General features: G+C 39.7%; 1 protein-coding gene across 1 annotated transcript in view; it reads left to right on the top strand.

The window, feature by feature from the left end:
* SCN5A (sodium voltage-gated channel alpha subunit 5) overlaps positions 1-18,058 on the top strand; it is a 216,474-nt gene that overhangs the window by 40,669 nt on the left and 157,747 nt on the right. Inside the window, 5 exon segments of the mRNA XM_030009604.2 lie at positions 668-986; positions 2,702-2,820; positions 8,196-8,285; positions 11,692-11,820; positions 16,635-16,726. Of these exon segments, the coding sequence (XP_029865464.1) occupies positions 720-986; positions 2,702-2,820; positions 8,196-8,285; positions 11,692-11,820; positions 16,635-16,726 (697 nt within the window). The 5' untranslated portion in view covers positions 668-719.

Raw genomic sequence — 18,058 nt, 5'->3', positions numbered from 1 at the left:
ACATTTGGGCTTCCAACATCCTTCAGATTGTAGGGTGTGGAGGAGAAGAAAATGCTCAAAAGTCTTGACAGATATCTTGAAGATGGTATTTCCTATCCCAAAGGAAAACAAAATTATGTTGCAGAAGCCTAAGACAGACATTATGAAGAATTTCTATGTGATTTAAGAATCGGAACTTGACCCTTCACTCTTTAAATTTGGAATAGAACAGCTGGGGCATTTTTAGAGTTTGCATCATGTGGCAGGAGATCGGCTGATTTAAATCTGCCCTGCAGTCATCTTAGGCACAGTGTTCATCCACTCCCAGAGCTGCATTTTCAAAAATGAGTTAGGAATCCAAATCCCTGTGACTTTCAATGAAACTTAAGATTGTATGAATCTAAGTTACTCCTTAGTTTGGATTTAGGATCCCAAGTGACAGAAGAACTTAAGAATACTCCACGGTCTATCTAAAAAGTCTTTTAGCTCTGATCATGAGTGATCCCTAACTGAAATTACAGTTTCAGTCATTTCTTTTTTTCTTGATGTTCTACTAACCACATAAAAATAGATGAAGTGTTTCCTGGTAATAGATAGCCTACAAGTTATTTGTGTTATTTTTTCATTCCCATGGCTTTGTTCTTCTTGCTTTGCTCCTGTCTCTAGCTTTTGGTACTTTTTGTTTCAGCTGTTTCCACTACTAGGAGTAAAGACCAGTAAAGACAAAGCAGGATGAAAAGATGGCTGACTTCTTGTTACCACCGGGTACTAACAGCTTCCACCGGTTCACGCCTGAATCCTTGGCTGCTATTGAGAAACGAATTGCGGAGAAGCTTGCAAGGAATGCAAAGCAGGAATACAGAGAGCAGCTGGGCGAAGAAGAGAAACCTCAGCCTCAGTTTGATTTGCAAGCTTGCAAGAAGCTGCCTGATATCTATGGGACTGTTCCTCCAGATCTCATTGGGGAGCCATTGGAGGACCTTGACCCTTTCTACAATGATCGTAAGGTGAGCACCAGCCAGCCGTCCTGCTTCTTCACTTTTGCTAAAGCATAAACACTGTCTCTGTTTTGAGGCCTCTCGTTTTTATCTTTCTACAGCCAGTAAAAATATTTTTTTCCACAGTAAGGATCACAGTTTCAGCATGAGTAGGTCTCCCAGAAAACATCTAAGCAGGAGGGCAAAGAGGAATAAAAAGCATAATTAAAACTTGGGTGTTTTCAGATAACTCTGAGTATGAATATACAGCATCTGAAAAGGGCAGAGCAGTAGCTGAGTTAAATTAAGCCAGAGGTTTTTATCTACCCTATCTTGCCTTCTGCATGAGCCTTGACTCTTCACAGGTCTGTTTATCACTTAAACCCCTTAATGTTAAGGGCTTCTGGGTGACTTGAGTCTTGTGCTAGCGCTCTGCACAAGAGCAGGAGGCACCTCCACAACCGTTCCTGGAGAGCAGCGGTTCTTTGCCTGCTGAGGGATAGTTCAACTCCATTTAAGATGACCAAAATAAAGCTGAAGGGAAATGTAAGTAGCATGTGCAATGCTGGCATTTTGCAGAAGGGTAAGCTTCGTCCCAAAGCGAGAATCACCTGATGAGGAATCACGTGTAGGCTGGACCAAAGCCACAACAGTGCAAACAGCTTCTGTCAAAAGGCTGTTGACAGCAGAGCTGGGCTGGTTGCTTACTACAGTTCATTCCGCTTTCCAAATGTTTCGCAAAACAGAGGACAATATTATGCTTGGAAGCGTGGTGTATTTTTAGGCAGCTTCCAGTTCTTTCAGGTACTGATGTTCCTGATTTTGGGCTATGCGATTTCCTGTAAACAATTAATTAATATGACCACGATGCTACTTCCATTTGAACAGAGTAGAAACAGGTGCAAGAACTAAGCTAAATGGATAAAGACAAATAGATTACTTACCTGGAAGAGCCAGAATTAATTTACCTTTTAATTTGCCTGCTATCCCCGGGCACAAGCAGCAGGATATAGATTTGCAATTTTAGTGTCATGAAGGTCTTAGACTCAAGGTGGGTGAGTTGCTTAGAGTTTATCTATTGGGTGTCCTGATCCTGTCTCTGAGTGAATATTAGCTCCTCTGTGCTTGGTGGGGCATCTTCAGAGCTCTGTAAATTGGGCCAGCATCCAATTTACCTTTGCTTTGGATTTAAGATAACTCAGAGTATTGGTTTCCTCTGCCTATATTAACCTGAGTACAATGACAGTGCTTCAGTGCCAGGGTCGGATTCTGCTGTGGAGTTGTGCCTCATGCAGCTTCCTACTTGGTGAGGCAAAAAACATCAACTGAGAGCAATAAAGTGCTCAAGGTAGAGAAGATGGAGTAACAACATAGTAAGGTTCCTGGCACCTGGGAAGAAGAGCATCATAAAAGTCCCTCCACCACATTTGAGTCTCCAGGTCATTTTTTATTTTTAAAGGTGATTCCGCTCTCTTCCCAGCCCCATGATGGAGATGATGGCACAGGACACTGTAAGGAGTGAAAGAAGAAAATATAGTTGGGAAATTGCAATAAGAGAGGCAACAGCTCTGCTGGGAGGGTCTTGGACAAAACTCTTCACTGAGTGAAAAGAAATTTGGGGGTCTTGGGAGGGAGTGGGGAAGATGTATGGAATAGTGGCAGGAGATTCCCAATGGGACATGGGCTGGGAAAAGAAAAGCATAAATGCAAATACTGAATGTTCTCATTTTCTTTTTTTTTTCCAGACATTTATAGTACTGAACAAAGGGAAGACAATCTTTCGATTTAGTGCCACTCCTGCCTTGTATATACTTAGTCCTTTCCATCCAGTCAGAAGAGCAGCAATTAAAATTTTGGTACATTCATATCCTTTCTGTTGATTTCCCTCCTTGTGTATTTTATATGGTTTTTAAACACAGATGGATGGAAGTCAGAAACCATTTTATTTCATTAAGCTGTTTTAAATCTTTTGGTTGAATTCGCTTGCACAAGAAGAAATGGATTTGAATTTTTGGTTTGTTTCACTTTCTATTGTTATGAAAATGACTATATTATACTGCTGGCATCAGATAATGTGAACTGCACTGGAGAGTCTGGTGAGTTTACTCGGGATTAAAAGGTGTGAAGGGCCTGATCATGTTTAGTAAAGAGTCAGTGGAAGAAACTGGGTGTAGTACCTTAGAAAGAAAGGGAACCAGGAGGCTGGAATACACCTGGGGACATCTACACTGATGGAGAGCTTTGCTACTGAGCACTTAAGCAACCTCTCCCATAAGACTCTGTGACACCATATGCAGATGCAATTTAATTTTGAACTGCCTCAGAACTGATTTTTGTTTCTCTCCTGAAACAGAACATTTAAAAAATTGTTCTGTTGCTTTTTTAGTTTGTTTATTACAATGTGTTATCCAGCTAGGAATGAAAGCACAGGCTGGCCTGCTGGACCTTTTGATGGAAGGGCGATGCCCGATTTCCCTTAGTTCTAGTTCTGAAGTCATGCAAGATATATTGCAGCGGTTGGTTGTGGCTTGTTTTGTTAACACAGCAACAGAAACATTATATTCCGACATACTCACATCTCTTTGGAAGACCAAACTGACCCAAATGTTCAGCTTTGTGTGAACATTACTAAAAACACACCCTTGTTCGTGAGTTGCCTGCTTTCTCTACGGTTCACATGAGAGACCTGGCAGTGATAATTCAAAGACTCCACGTGCTGCTGTGATGATCGTGTGATGTTTTAGTGATGGAAATCCGTCATCTGCAATGTTCACGTCCACCACAGAGAACTAATAAATACTAAGCAGGTAGCGTCTTAGAATCATTGGTTTATTATCAGATTTCAGGGAAAAAAATAGAGAAAGAAACCAGATTCCCAGTGGTTGTCCATACAGTGAGAAAAAAAAACCAGTGAGACTATAGATATTCTAGCACAAGAAAAAATAGCTGAAGCTTCTAGTTACAATAATTCTATGCAAAAATGAATATGTGATATCAGCCAAGACATTATCATGGTTACTGAGAGTACACCATAGAATTTTGCAAAGAGATTTCCTTATGGACCAGGTTATATGTGCAAGCAGTGCTGCACATGCTGCTGCATACCCAGAGCCCAGCAGTGTTTATTAGGCACAATTACATCAGCACAGACTTGCTGAGCTTAATTGAGGTCAATGAATTTGCACAGGTATGGCTAAGAGAAGAATCTGAAAATTGAGCTTCTTAGAAAAAAGCACGTATGTGTGAATATTGCCTCCAGCTTTGGAGGCCTGTTCTGTCTTCTGCTCACTTTCTTCTACACTGACTGGTGAAGCCAAGAGGTCACAGGTACGTGTAATACACAGGAACTACATGCCCTTGGTAGCAGTCAGCCAAAAGATAAGTATGCAAGAAATCCTGAGCACATTACTTCCAAGGATAAAGACCACAGAGGAGTGAATTTGAAAGATATGTCAGGAACAGAAATATGGTCAGATAAGGAGTGTAAAATTTGGGGAATGGAAGGTCACAATGCAAATAGCATTTTAGTGCCAGAAAGACCCAAGTTATCACCTTGCGTTGATAATGTCAGGAAATCCAACAGCTCAATCTTTGGCAAGCACAGGCAGGAGGCAACAGCTCCAGTCCCAGCGAAACAGCAGTGAAGTTCCTGCATTAGGCACTGATTTGTTTTCTGTCGATGAAGACCTTTCACATCAACCTGAAACACAAAGGCCAATTGGCTGAGCACGCAGTCAATATCCCAGGCAGAAAGGAGCCTGAATCGGCAAGTACTCAAGCAGATAATATCACAGACATGAATCTGGGAACCAGATCTATTGTCTTGCGTGAGTGTAATCAAGCAATCTTTATTTTCCCCAGGGCAAAAGCCAAAAAAGAACATTAACAAATGGTGCCCTGTCATGTAAGTGTCTGAAGCAACTTCTTTAGTAGATGCCATATTTCCATTTCCAGTCATTGAGTGTACCGTAAAGGCCAACAGTAGAACAGAATAGAGAGGACAGAGTAAAATCGTCCTATATAGAAGCTGTGGGGGTGACATTTCTTGGTTAAGTAGCTGTATATGGAGTTCTTCCTGTGAGACTTCAGGCAGGATAGATCCTGTAAGTTCACTGCTCATCCAGCCAAGCCTGATTAGTCTAGTCATTCAAAAATACACCTTTCCAAGGAAAATAACATCCACAGCCTCCTAGAAATGTGAATTACTTCAATTAACAACATATCCCTAAACCTCTTCTGGGTAATTTCTCTTCTTCTTCAGAGTCTAGGTGGCCTCATGAAAGGACCATGGCCCAGGCGGCTGCCCAGAACAAGGCCCTGGTCCGTTTTGACACAGAGGACATGGGCAGTGTAGGTCTGCATCCCATTGAATGAACGCTTTCTGCCTTCTGCATCATTATTAGCTATTATTAACATCTTTATTTACGATGTCCACCTATTAATAAGATTAAACCATTGCTAACATTTCATTGATGCCTTATGCTTAAAAGACTCCTCTTAGTTCTTTTTGCCTGCAAGCCAAGGACCATTCTGTGGTGTCCTTAGTTTCTTCAAGCTGTTTGCTGCCTTGTATAAAATAGATAGCAATTGCTATTCCTAGTTTTTCTAGCTATTATAGATAGTTGCACTCAGTTTGCCACTGATCCAAAATGGGGTTTTGGCCAAAATTACCATCCTTGATGCTAGAATTATGGATACTGGCCCATTTAAAAAAAAAAAAATCTTCTTAAAGAATTTCCAATCTCTGTTCTTATTTTCTGCTTACAACTTTTCTCCCATCTGATTTTACACACTTTCCTCCGTAAGGGAAAATGAGACCTTGTGAAGCACCAATTATATGTACTATTGATTGGGACTAACCTTTGCTTGCACATATTATATGTAATTTGGCAATGATCACTTAAAGAGCCCCTAGTATTCAGTCTGCTAATTAACAATTATCCATCATAATGAAGACTAGAACAGAAGTATGCTGTGTTTGACTCAATATCTTTGTGCTAGAAGATAGAATTTATAACTTTTAGAATCAGTTTGCGCAAAGCCTATTCTATAACTTCATAGTGGAAATAATAGGTTTAATTTATTGCAGAAAGGATCCTGATGAGTAGTTTAGTATATTTGGTTTGTGGTCCATAGCAGAGTCCAACCCATACTTCTGGATGCATTAGCCATGTCAACTCATGGATCAGTAGGCTTTCAAAAATTAGAATTAATAGCACTTCCAAGACAGGTAACAGACAATGCTGCTAATATAGCTTATCTCAATTTCATCTCCTTTACTTTGTCCTTTCTGAGTAGATCATCATCACAGACTTTTTCTAATGCAAACAATTGCATTAGCTTTCAGGTCGGAATGCTAATTTTAATTCTGCAGGAGTTTCTGTTTTCGTTTTTCTTTTAACACAGGTCTCTGGCTTCTGTGCATAACCAGCTGATATGTTTCATTCTTTCATGTTCTTTGTAGTTTTCAGCTTGGTCATGAAACTCAGTTTGAATTCATAGTGTGTTTGATGTCCCAAAGCTGACCCCTTACATTTTCAACCTGTGTTCTCTGGTGTATTGTCTCTGGTGTTTGAATAAGAAAGTAGTGACACCTGCCTATAAGTGAGCATCTGGGAAAGCTGTTAGATTCAACTTATACCACAAGGAAACAGGGATGTATAAATCAGACCAGTGATCCTAAAATGGGTGGTTATAGAGGAATGTCTTTCCTTGGAATTGAATTGGAGTATAGTATCTGTTTGGCATGGCCTGAAGATACCACTCTGTTTTACTGTTGTTGTTTACATAGCATTTCATAGCATTTCACTGTAGTTGAAAAAAACCCAGTGTTTTCTAGGCTAGCTGCAGCTTACAACCTAATTGTGTTAACCAGATGGACACAACTTATCTCAAGCTGATGTGAGAAAATGTGACTGGAAATCAGATATCCTTCCCAGTCCTTCAGTAGGAGGTGTTGGTCCAGAAGTGGAAAATGTTTGTGAGATGAGCAGTCCCTTTGAGTTCAATTACTGCTTTCTGCGATGGCGCTGGGGGATATGCAGGTTGGTTACCACCAATTTAACCTTGTAGTTGCTTATGTGGCCCATCGGAAAACGTTCCACTCTGTATTCATCAGAGATTTTGGCTCCGTGAAAGGACAATTTTCATGCAAACATTTCAGGACATATGTTTGAAATTATATTCTTTGATCACTGTTCTCAAACAAAAAATAACACCAATGAAATCAGTAAAGAGGTGAAAAAAAACCCCAACTTATTTTTTTTCCTAAAGAAGACAAAAGAAATTTACATTTGGATGCTACAGTTCTTCCCTGGGAAGGGTCCCAGCCTATGCACTGAGTTGTAGGCTGTTTTCCTTTGCCTTATCTTCTGTCCACTTAAACTCATTAGTTAAACTTTCTCCAGTAGCATGGGACCTATTATTTATGCAGGAGAATCCCATCATGTTTTGTAATTTTTTTTACAGAAAGTGGCACGTGCTTTTAGGAGAGAAGTTCAGTGAACTATGTTTTCAATTTCAGGAATTTGATTTAGGGTACTCCTTTTTGTATTTATGGCCTCAGCTTAGCAGCTAAGTGCATGGACTATACACTTGGGAGGTTCGTTTTAGCCTCCAATTAGGGAAACTGGTGCCTCAGCTGAGGCAGTCAGCTTTGCAGACCAAGACTGCATATTTGCCAAGCGGGTTTGCAGACCAAGCCTTAAAATTAGTGCTCTGAAACTCATATTAGCTTTTGGTGAAACTTTATACTGAAAGCGAGACCTCAAGCCCATTAGAGAGATTAGAAAGACCAGATTTATAACTTGCCCTACTGCCTGAGAAATGTTTCAGGATGCAAAATAAAATGGGAATTTGCAGACACAGGTTTTTCTGTAGATACTTAAATGAGACTAATCCCTCTTTTCATACAAAGTTGTGCACCTATGCACATTGTTATCTGACCAACACAGCTGTAAATTTGGGGTATTGTATTTTCAGAAGACTGCAGAGTCAGTACATTTGTTTACTGTATAAAGTATGTATAAAAGATGTAGGCAAAGAAAAAAAAAAGCAGGAGAGGTTCCCTCATTTTTTCTATGCTTATATAATTGTTTCCTTATGCACTTGCAAACAAATGTTTTTAGTCCTTTTTAAGCAACTTGCAAATTATGAGTGAGCTGTCACCTCTCGTGTGAATGACAAAAATTTATGAATTCTTATAACATATGCGTTGTTTTCCTTAATTTACTTATTTACATTGTTCAGTATGTTTATTATGTGCACTATTTTAACTAATTGTGTGTTCATGGCACAATCAGAGACTCCGTCATGGAATAAATATGTTGAGTAAGTATCCTTTCTGGTTTACAGCTGCCCTGTCCTTATCTCGTCCTTCCTCTTCCATTTGTTACATTCTTTTCATCTTGTTTGCTGTTGTCTAATTTCTTTCCAGTAAAACTGACCATAGTATCTGTCCTGACAAAATGTGTTTTCCAGGTGTTTGTTGCCTGTGAAACCTCCCTTAGTAAGTAAACTAAGAATTTTTAGTCTACCAAGCTCATACCTATTGCTAAATGCACCTGCTATGCTACATCTGAATGAAATCACGTATGAGAACTCCATTTGAAACTGGCCAGCCTTCCACAGTTCCCATGCAAGAGATTTGATGGTTGGGCACATTAGAATAGGCTGATGGAGTTTAAGTTGAATTATTTCAGAAAACACTTCCTGGACATACTTAGTGCTGTCCTTAAACTGAAACTTATTGGAAGCAAAAGTTTCTTTCGGACTGAGTGCATCATGAGAAGTGTTCCCCTGGAATCGTTGGTAGGCATACTTTATGAGCAAGCATAAAATTGTCTGGGAACACTTTTATGAGGTTTCCTGTCTTTTTAGCTTGTCAAACCTTCAGAAAAAATAGCAAAGATATCACTTGAAAGTTTTTTGGTTGGATTTTTTTTTTTTTTTAAATTAATTTAAAAAGAGGCTAATGGGCTTCAGGAAGCCCCTTTCATTTCTTTAAGTTGCTTTAAAATATTCTTCTTAGAAACAGATACCAGATGCACAAGCTAATCAACCTACAGTGCATTAAACAATTATTTTGGCTCATTGAACCAATCAGAACACACTTTTTATTTTTGACTGACATATGATAAACACAGCCATCTGCTGCTCCATAGCCTGGTGTTTGGTCTACTCAAGGCTGTAAGGAAAGACAATAAAATGCCCTTATTTTAGGTTTCATAAAATCATGCAGGGCACATCTTCTAGGCCATAAATTACTAATTATAGACAGCACTGAACCAAATATTTCCTCTGATCGCAGTAACATCCTAATCCCAGGATGTTTCATGTATTCTGTATAGTGTAGTACCCCCTGAGTATGTCTGTGACTTTCCTTTTCCCCTGACGTTGTCCTTTTTCTACTGAAAACTGTCAGACAGTACCATAGCCATGATGTATTCAGCTGAAACATGGACAACTCATCCATGTGAGTCAAAATTTGGTCAGTGGGTCTACAGCTGGGAATTTGAACATTCTGGAGGAAAATATCAAAGTGCTTGTTGTGTCTTCCGTAAGCAGGAAAATGTGGATGATGTTATCAGTGCGCCAAGCAGGGCATGCAAGAAACGTAGAGCAGAAGTGCAAATGGGCTCATGCAGCATGGAGTAAATCTTCCATGTTTCCTCTTCTCCTGTGTCCCTTCATACCTCTCAGCTTTTCCTCCTCAAATGCATAGAATGAAATCAAAGGCAAGTACTTTTGAGGAGCAAAATAACGCAAGGAACTGTAATTGAAATTAATTAATATCGGATTTGGAAAAGACACATTTAATCTGTTTTGTTCTGCTGTTCCAGAGACTCACAGGGGATACAAGAGTAACCTCGTGCAAATAATTGTCCTTTAAAATATTTTCCTTACCATTTTGGAAAAAGAAATCAATTCAACTTCCTTCCACTAAAAATTTTTTAAAAATCCTGACTTCTGTTGTTAAAGAAGCTGTTCAGTTGCTGGAGGACTTTGCCCAATCCATTTAGAATTAGATGATGATTATACAATCAATTAAACCATCTGACATGCTGAATAAATACAAGTGCTTTATCATTTTAATGAGCTTATGTACCGTTAAGTATTTTTTTTAGTTCTTTGCATGTGTTTTCTGCATGTATTACTGAATACACATGCTTAAAGAGACTATCACATGGGTGACCTATATTTGAAATACCAGAGCAAAACTAAATAGGAGCCATGAAAAGTCGGATACAAGATAATGCTTAGGTGTATGGTCAAAGAGGAGATGTACGAAACATTTAATGCCTGCTGTTGCACAAAAACTGTCCTGCTAATCTCCATTTTAAGATGAAGCATACCGAGCTTTTATAACATGTGTAACTAGCTCTACTGTGTGACATGATGGCAGGAGGGCATGAGATTTGCCACTATCTGCATGTATGCCCAGTTGCAGATCAGCGGAATACAGCTAAGAGAAAACATTTCCTTTTTATGCATAATGAAGTTCTTTATATTACCACCTTTAATTGCTTACACCTTTTTTTTTACTAAACAGAAGTCTCAACTGTTATAATTTTTTGTGTGTGATGGCATGATTATAGCTACTGATGTTTAGGGACTGAACAGAAAACTCAAGCTAGTGTTTCCAGTAAAAGCCTCTAACATCATGACTTATAAGATTTGTGTTTTATGGGATTTTAGGTGTTTCGGTTTTTTTAATAGGCTTCGGTATCATCTTCATTTGGAGAAAAGGGGTAGGGAATACCAGTGGTGGATACTAAACTTTTATTATTTTTATTAAGATATGGCCTAGAATACCTAGTCCCACTGGGCTAGGTGTGTCAGGTAGAAACATTAAAAAAGAGGTGTTGTATGCCCCGAAATATGTCTCTAATGGTAGGTAGAGCCCTGGGTGAATATTATAAGTCAGATACATTACTGTCCTCCACAGAGAATTTGCTAAATTTTATTACAAGTACCATCTTTATTACAAAAGGTAAGATGTATGTTCTACCCAAGATCATCACAGTCAAGAGGCTGTTGGTAACAAACAAGTTATCTTATTATGGGAAAAAACCACCCTCGTGTCTTTTACTGTCAAGCAGGTCAAAATTACTACATATAGTATTCGGGTGGGAGTTGTTTACTCTTTTTCAGTGAGGGCAGTCTGTTGTTTAATTCTGAGGGCTGGTGTGATTTAGCATGGATAGTGAAACACAAGGGAAGTTGCAGGAAGAATACTCTTTTTAGCTAATGAAACCAAGTGGTGACATTTTTTAACCTACTGTCCTTCGAAATGACCTGGGCAGGAAGAGATGAGAGGTATGAATGGAACAACCACCCTCGTTCAAATTAGAGAAACAACAAGGAATGTTGCATAATCCATTCCTCTTTCACTGGTGATGGCAGACAGAGCTTCAAAGGTCCCATAGCACAGCTTAGCAGCGTAGTATTCATGCTTGACTTAATGAGTGAGGATTCATCGAGGTACACCCTCTGGTGAAAATTATCTTCATCCTGCGGCTGTCATGAGCGCTTTCCCGTTTCTTACATGTTCCTTGGTCCACCCGTGAAGCTGCTCATACACAGCCCAGTGCTGCAGCCATGACTCACATGAACTGCCCCAACGATTTGGGCAGGAGTGTCTCATGTGAGTAGGACTCGGTTGAGTGTGCCTCTGCCATTGCTGCCGTCTACTGCTTATAATGCTCTTGCTTATCTTGGCCACTTTATTCCCCAGGTACACTTTCACTGGCATTTACACTTTTGAGTCATTGATAAAAATATTGGCAAGAGGATTTTGCATGACAGAATTCACCTTCCTTCGAGATCCATGGAACTGGCTGGATTTCAGTGTTATTGTTATGGCGTAAGTAGCACTCCCTTATATTTTTCAAGACAGCGATAAGCAATAGAACTTTTTAAAAAATTGGCTGTTCTCTTTTTTCCCACTCAAATTGTACTGAAAATGAGAAAATGCTGAAGTGTATTAGGATGGAGGTTTTTTTTCCTGAGTGGTTTCTGAGGAAGAAGTCAGAGGGATTCTCAATTCTGTTCTCTCAATTCACTAGACTATTTTGGAGAAATTATCTCCTCTCTCTGTGCTCCACAGAGAGAGCTGTTTGTAAAATATCTGTAATAATACTTTAATACTTACCTATCTAATGTAGTTTTGGGAAGCTTCAGACCCCTGTATAGAAAGTGTTATAAGTGTGACTGAATACCCTTGTTTTTAAATCCCTATTTATACTCCATCTATCCATAACACCACCAAAGCTGTTTTTGCATTCTTAACTTCACAAACCTTCTTCGCTCTGAAAGTAATTACTATTTTACTACAATAGAGAATTTAATTAAAGGCCTCTGAAACTTGTTATATACCTTGGGAATAGAATTTTTTCCCCCAATATGATATTCCCCTTCAGCTGCATACTTCTACTTAGATTATTAGAGTTCACTCAGGACACGTGGGGTTCTGGTGCGTTGAAGGAGCTGATGGATTTGTGGCATCTAGACAGCTAAAAATACATGGGGGTAGGGGAACAGTCAGCCAACGCTCGCAGCGGACACAGGGTCAGCCCAAGCTCTGGCCAAAGGCAGATGTCTGACACCATCGGTATCTGCAGCTGAGCTAGAAATCCAGATTTTCTTCACAGTCAAAGAGGAGAGAAAAGCATGCAAAGAGCACATGTCATCTTGAAGTGGAAGCTAGTAGAGATGCCCTGAAAGGCCCCATTTCCTAATCGTAGAAGGATTTCAGCTGATCTCCCTGTATTTTCTGCTTAATGATACCTATATTCTGTTCTGGTTTTAGTTTAGTTCTCATTGCCATCTTTAAACCTCATAATTCACAGCGTTATGTGAGATGCAAGCCTGTTAGCACTGACATTCGAGCTGAACTCCTGGGCCCGTGATGTTTGAATGGAACCAAAATTGGGAAAAAATATTCAACCAAACTTAGTTCAAACACCAATGAGGGCCACTGCAGTTGATAGCACAACTCTGGTAGGGTGCAGGGATCAGGGCCAATATCCAAGGAGCATCTGGACGATGCTCTTAGTCATATGGTTTAGTTTTAGGTAGTCCTGCAAGGAGCAGGTATTTGGACTTGATGATCCTTGTGGATGCCTTCCAACTTGAGATTTGATGTTTCTGTGATTCTGTGATCCTCAGCAGCATTTAGCAGAACAGCATGAAGATGTGTAAAACCTATGTGGACTTCATCCGGAAGACTCCCATTTATTTTAGTAGGCTTTGGATCAAAGCCAGCCCTAGTCCAGATCCTGGTATCTGTTACTGCATTCCTATGGATTTGGCTGAACTGACATCTGGCCGTCGTGATAAGCTTTTTAAAAAAAATGCAACGCAGATGGGGAGGAGCTTTTGGAGGTCAGCACATATTAGGAATTTTTCTCAGATAAACTTTTCCTCAAGCAGCGCTAAGTGCAATTCTCCTGCAACATTTAGAGGCAGGACAGAACAACAAGAGTCACCCGCCTGCTCTCCTGTCCATCAGACAGGTGGTAAAAGCAGGGTACGATAGTTCATCTGTTTGTGAGTTACGACGCGAGTTTATTTGCAGGTCTCTGAATTCAGCACAACATGGAGAGTTTCTGTGCATGGGTTCCCTCTATTCTACAAGGAAGGAGGTTTTTGAGAGTGAGGCAGAAAGGACCAGAGAAAAGGGCAAGAGGATTCACAGCTTGCAGCCTTGGCAATGCATCTGCTCCACCTCATCTTCTCAGCTCAGGCGGAGGTTGGGGCATCACCCCGGGCTCTGAAGAACTCCTCTGGTTCTCATCTCATTTACTGGCACTGAAATGCAAGTCTGAACAGTCAGTATGGGACAAGGTCTGGATATCCCTTAAAGCCTGTCCACATCATCTCTTGGTGTTTGGGGCTTAGGGAGCTGGAAAGATGTGAAGGTTTGCACAGACCTTGAGGTGCAATTCACTCCCTGCTGGTAGGAACCGGGATTTGGTGCCCAGAGGTTGTGGGCTTACACGTCTTTTTTCTTTTCTAATTCTAGACTTGAATGGCCACTCAGTGCTCCAGCCCAAGGATTCATGAAAACTTCCTTAAGGCTTATTTAATGAGAGGCTTGGGTGTCTGTGCTTTCTTTCCTAGCTACATTTCAATTTTCTTTCCAAGTGGTATTTCATCTCTTAGTTAGAAGATCCCTAAAAGAGGGGGGCCAGCAACTGTGAAAAATCAAGCTTCTCAACATCAAATTACAGCAGTGGCTGTGCTCTTCAGAACTGGCACCCGTTCCTATTGTTTCTTACTTTAAGGCATATTATAGTAACATTTTTCAAATAGAAAAAAAAAAGAATTGGAATTCTGGAAGACAAAAGAAATAGAAAAGTGTTTTATTGAGCCTATAGGCAGCAGTGAGAGAGTTAAAAGTGACTGCAATATGATCTTCATATGTACAATGAAACCTCCTTCGCAAGTATGCAAGCAGCAGATAGTGCAGAGTGTTGGATAATGGACTCTACTCTGATATGATTTATCCTTCATATAAATCCAATTTGCAAGTAATTTAAAGTAAGATTGATCACACAGGTAACCCTGGTGTTGTCTTCGCTTATAGCCAGCGTGATGCTAGAGGTATTTCTGTATCTGGAAACAAAGATGGCATGAGGGTTCAAAATAGGAGGGCCATGAGATTTAGAAGAACCGAGGGTTTTGAGCTAACAGAAAATCTGATTCTTTCACTGGCAGGTGTTACAATGGAAACACCATCCCTTGCTTTAGAGTTATTGCATAATAACTTCTTACCTCCTCTTTTGGGCAGAAACGGCACAGGTTGGGTCACAGAGAGTAGTTTTAAATAGCGCACTAGAGAGTAAGATGTGCCACAGGTCTCCAGGGCTTTCCTCCCGCCCTGTGCTAGCAGACACAGCCATGGCTTGTGACCCTCTGTGGGGCCATGGATGGGTTCTGGGGAACTGATGAAACTGCCCCTGTTTCGATCAGTCTTTCCCAGCCAAGCGAGTACTTTCCAGGACAGGCAAGGGAGAGGCAGCTCTAACTCAGGGTCGGAAAGTGCCCTGCCAAAAGCTTAAAGACAATTCCCTGGCTAGCAGGAAAATTCTGGATGGGAATTCCAGTTGCTTCTCGCTCCCCAATAGGGATGAACCAGTCTGCTGCAATTTCATCCAAGAAACGGCCGAAATAAATCTTAATTAAAGATTGTGAACAAGCAGCAGTAGTATTTGTTTCATATGCTTGTTCACATATTAGTTATGTGTTTTTACAAATCTCTGGTCAGCAAAAGCATACGCCTATGCTATTGCTTCTCCCAAAATCATTTTTTTTCTGTACTTGCATGCTGCAGAAGAGTTTGGGAGAGAAGCACTGGGTAAACCTGGGGAGGAAACAGGTAAATCTTTGCCCAGACCCCCCTATGAGATTATGAAGAGGAGAAGCAATATTGCTTTTCCAGGCTATAATCTGGATTAGTAGATATGGAGAGGATGCTTTTTCCTCCCCAGAGGCCTTTGCACAAAGCCCACTTAAGCAGGCTTTGTAAAATAACCAGGTGAGTTTTTTCCTTAACGTGTAAAAACAAATACCTCAAAGAAGTAGAATATGTTAATGAAATTTAATAGAAATTTAATAGTGAAATTAAAGGGTCCAAGAGCTCTCTTGTTCAGAAGAAACAGTGGTGACTATGCTTTTACTGTATACCGACTTGGAGGAAGTAATTTTGTACAACACTGATAAAGCCAAACTCATTCCATAACTGACCTTCCTGGGAGCCTTTAGCTCAGATGTGGCATGGGTCTCCATGATGACCAAAATAGGCATGTCAGTGAAGAGCTGGGATTGGTATTTTAATCCTAAATAGTTTTTAGTAGGATTGCAATTATATTCATTCAAAATCCATCTTCCTGCAGCCAAAGGGAATGGATTTGATGTTCAAAACAAAGTGAAATGTTAAGCATCCCTTGAAACCAACATCTGCTTTACCACAGAGTACAGCATCTTAGAATAAATAACCCAGTAGAAACATTTGCGCTGATATTTTCCAATGTTGTCCTATATGTAGTTTACAGAAGCTATTATGTGAAAATTACTTGGGTATTTGAAGCTTTTATTTTTTTTAAGAGCAGCAAAGTAACTCTTAATGTTTCCTATAATGTGAAGAATTTTTTGTTAAACTACATGATGGTAAAATCTTTAAAGTATTTATTGCTGAACAGCACGATAACAAAGTTCACCCAGTAGTTTTATAAATTGATGCCTATTAGATAAGTTTAATAGTTCAAGAAACATTTGGAATAATGTGTACTATGAAAAACCTGGGATAAACGGCATCAAAGAACAGCCTGAAAAGTGGAGGCACCTCTCATTCGGCTGCGTTCGCTCCCGTTGTGTATGAATGCATTCTTCATTCAGACAAGTCTCGTACTCTATTGTATAATTCCAAATAACTGTGACTTAATTCTACAGGTATGTAGGAGAATTTGTGAATGTAGGCAGTGTTTCACCTCTTCGGACTTTCAGGGTTTTGAGAGCTTTAAAAACTATTTCAGTAATCCCAGGTAAGAAGCCCTGATCCTTACGTTTTGGCTCTCAGCTACAAGTGATTCTTTCTCTGTCTCTCTTTGTCCCTTTGACTGTTGTTTTTTTGCTGGTGTTTTGTCATTGTCTGTGTGTGACTTTCCCTTGTTACAGATACATAACTGAATTTGTGGACCTGGGCAATGTCTCAGCCTTACGAACGTTCAGAGTACTGCGGGCGCTGAAAACAATCTCAGTCATTTCAGGTGAAAATCAGGTTAAACACTCCGGCTGCAGTTAAAGCCTACATGCCATTTCCAGTAGTAAACACAGTAATTACAAATGACTTAACCATAGATATTGTTCAGGAAATGGAGGAATGTAGGGAATGTGACCTGTCAATAGAATACATTTTTCATATGTTTTTCCAATACTGTTTTTGTGGGCAGAAGGAATTAGAGTGCCTCCAAAATTACAGACCTCACTAAGACGAGCGCTGCTGTAAGAACGGTGGTATGCGGTGGCTCGTGAATCACATACATAAAGTACTCATTCATGAACCATAGGAAAATGGCAATGAAACTGTTTTAAAGTCTTCGGATATTGATTTTTAAAAATGGAAGGTTAATGACCTCAAAATGCATATTCGTGTTTAAGAGCGCATCAATAGAGGAATCTAAATCTGTGCTATGAGCTGAGGTTTCAAGACTGCAGGCATAGATAGCCTAATTTGTCATGGTGTTTATCCATTTGCATGTGATAGAAACACTGTTTAAATTTCGGACCCTGAAGAGATCAGAAAACGTTTCATCGTTGATTTCGGTAGGTTCAGCATTTCATCAACTCACATCTTCTCACATTTTCAAGGATATGATTTCCCCCCCCTCAAGAAAAAATTACTACAGATCTGGTAATGAAAGAAGCTCTTTTTTCATAGCTTTTTATCTAATCTATTACTATTTCTTAAAATAATAAATAATATTTACTATTAAGTAATTTATACAGAGATGAGTCCACTGAGGAGTAACCATATGACAAGACTTTCTTGCCAAGCATTATCTATGGACAGGTCTCATTCAGCCTCAGTGTTTAACATCGCCAACCTGCATGACAAGGTAGAGAAGATAGCAAAAACCATGCATGGTAGATCCTTTCGGTGATAATCCTGAACAGATGTTGGCAATTACATGTCAAAAATATTCAAAATATTGAGACAACTGCTCAGATTCTCACGCACAGCTCTTTAAGGTTAGAAAGGCTTTTCCACCCATTATCTTATGCACATCTACACTTTAATAGAAATCTGATCAAATTCTGTGGTGTAAACTTATAGGGACGTGTATTACAACTATCACTAGCACTCGCATGGATTATAAGCTAGAAATGGGAATTCTGGAATTGGGCTGTTAAGAAAACATATATATCTGGGTCTAGGGCTTACTCCTTCTTTCCAACATTAAAGTAATGAAAATCAGTGGAATTACTGAAAGAGCAAGGTACTTTTCGTTGAAAGTGTATGTCAAAATATAGCTTTTAAAGAATACTTTAAGATGATCATTCATTAGGTCTGGTATTACTTGAAATCAGTTCCCATCAAG

Source organism: Aquila chrysaetos, chromosome 3, assembly GCF_900496995.4.
Source record: "Aquila chrysaetos chrysaetos chromosome 3, bAquChr1.4, whole genome shotgun sequence".
Lineage (NCBI taxonomy): Eukaryota > Metazoa > Chordata > Aves > Accipitriformes > Accipitridae > Aquila > Aquila chrysaetos.
The sequence above is the reverse complement of the archived record's forward strand: the minus strand, read 5'-3'. Positions and strand labels throughout refer to the sequence as shown.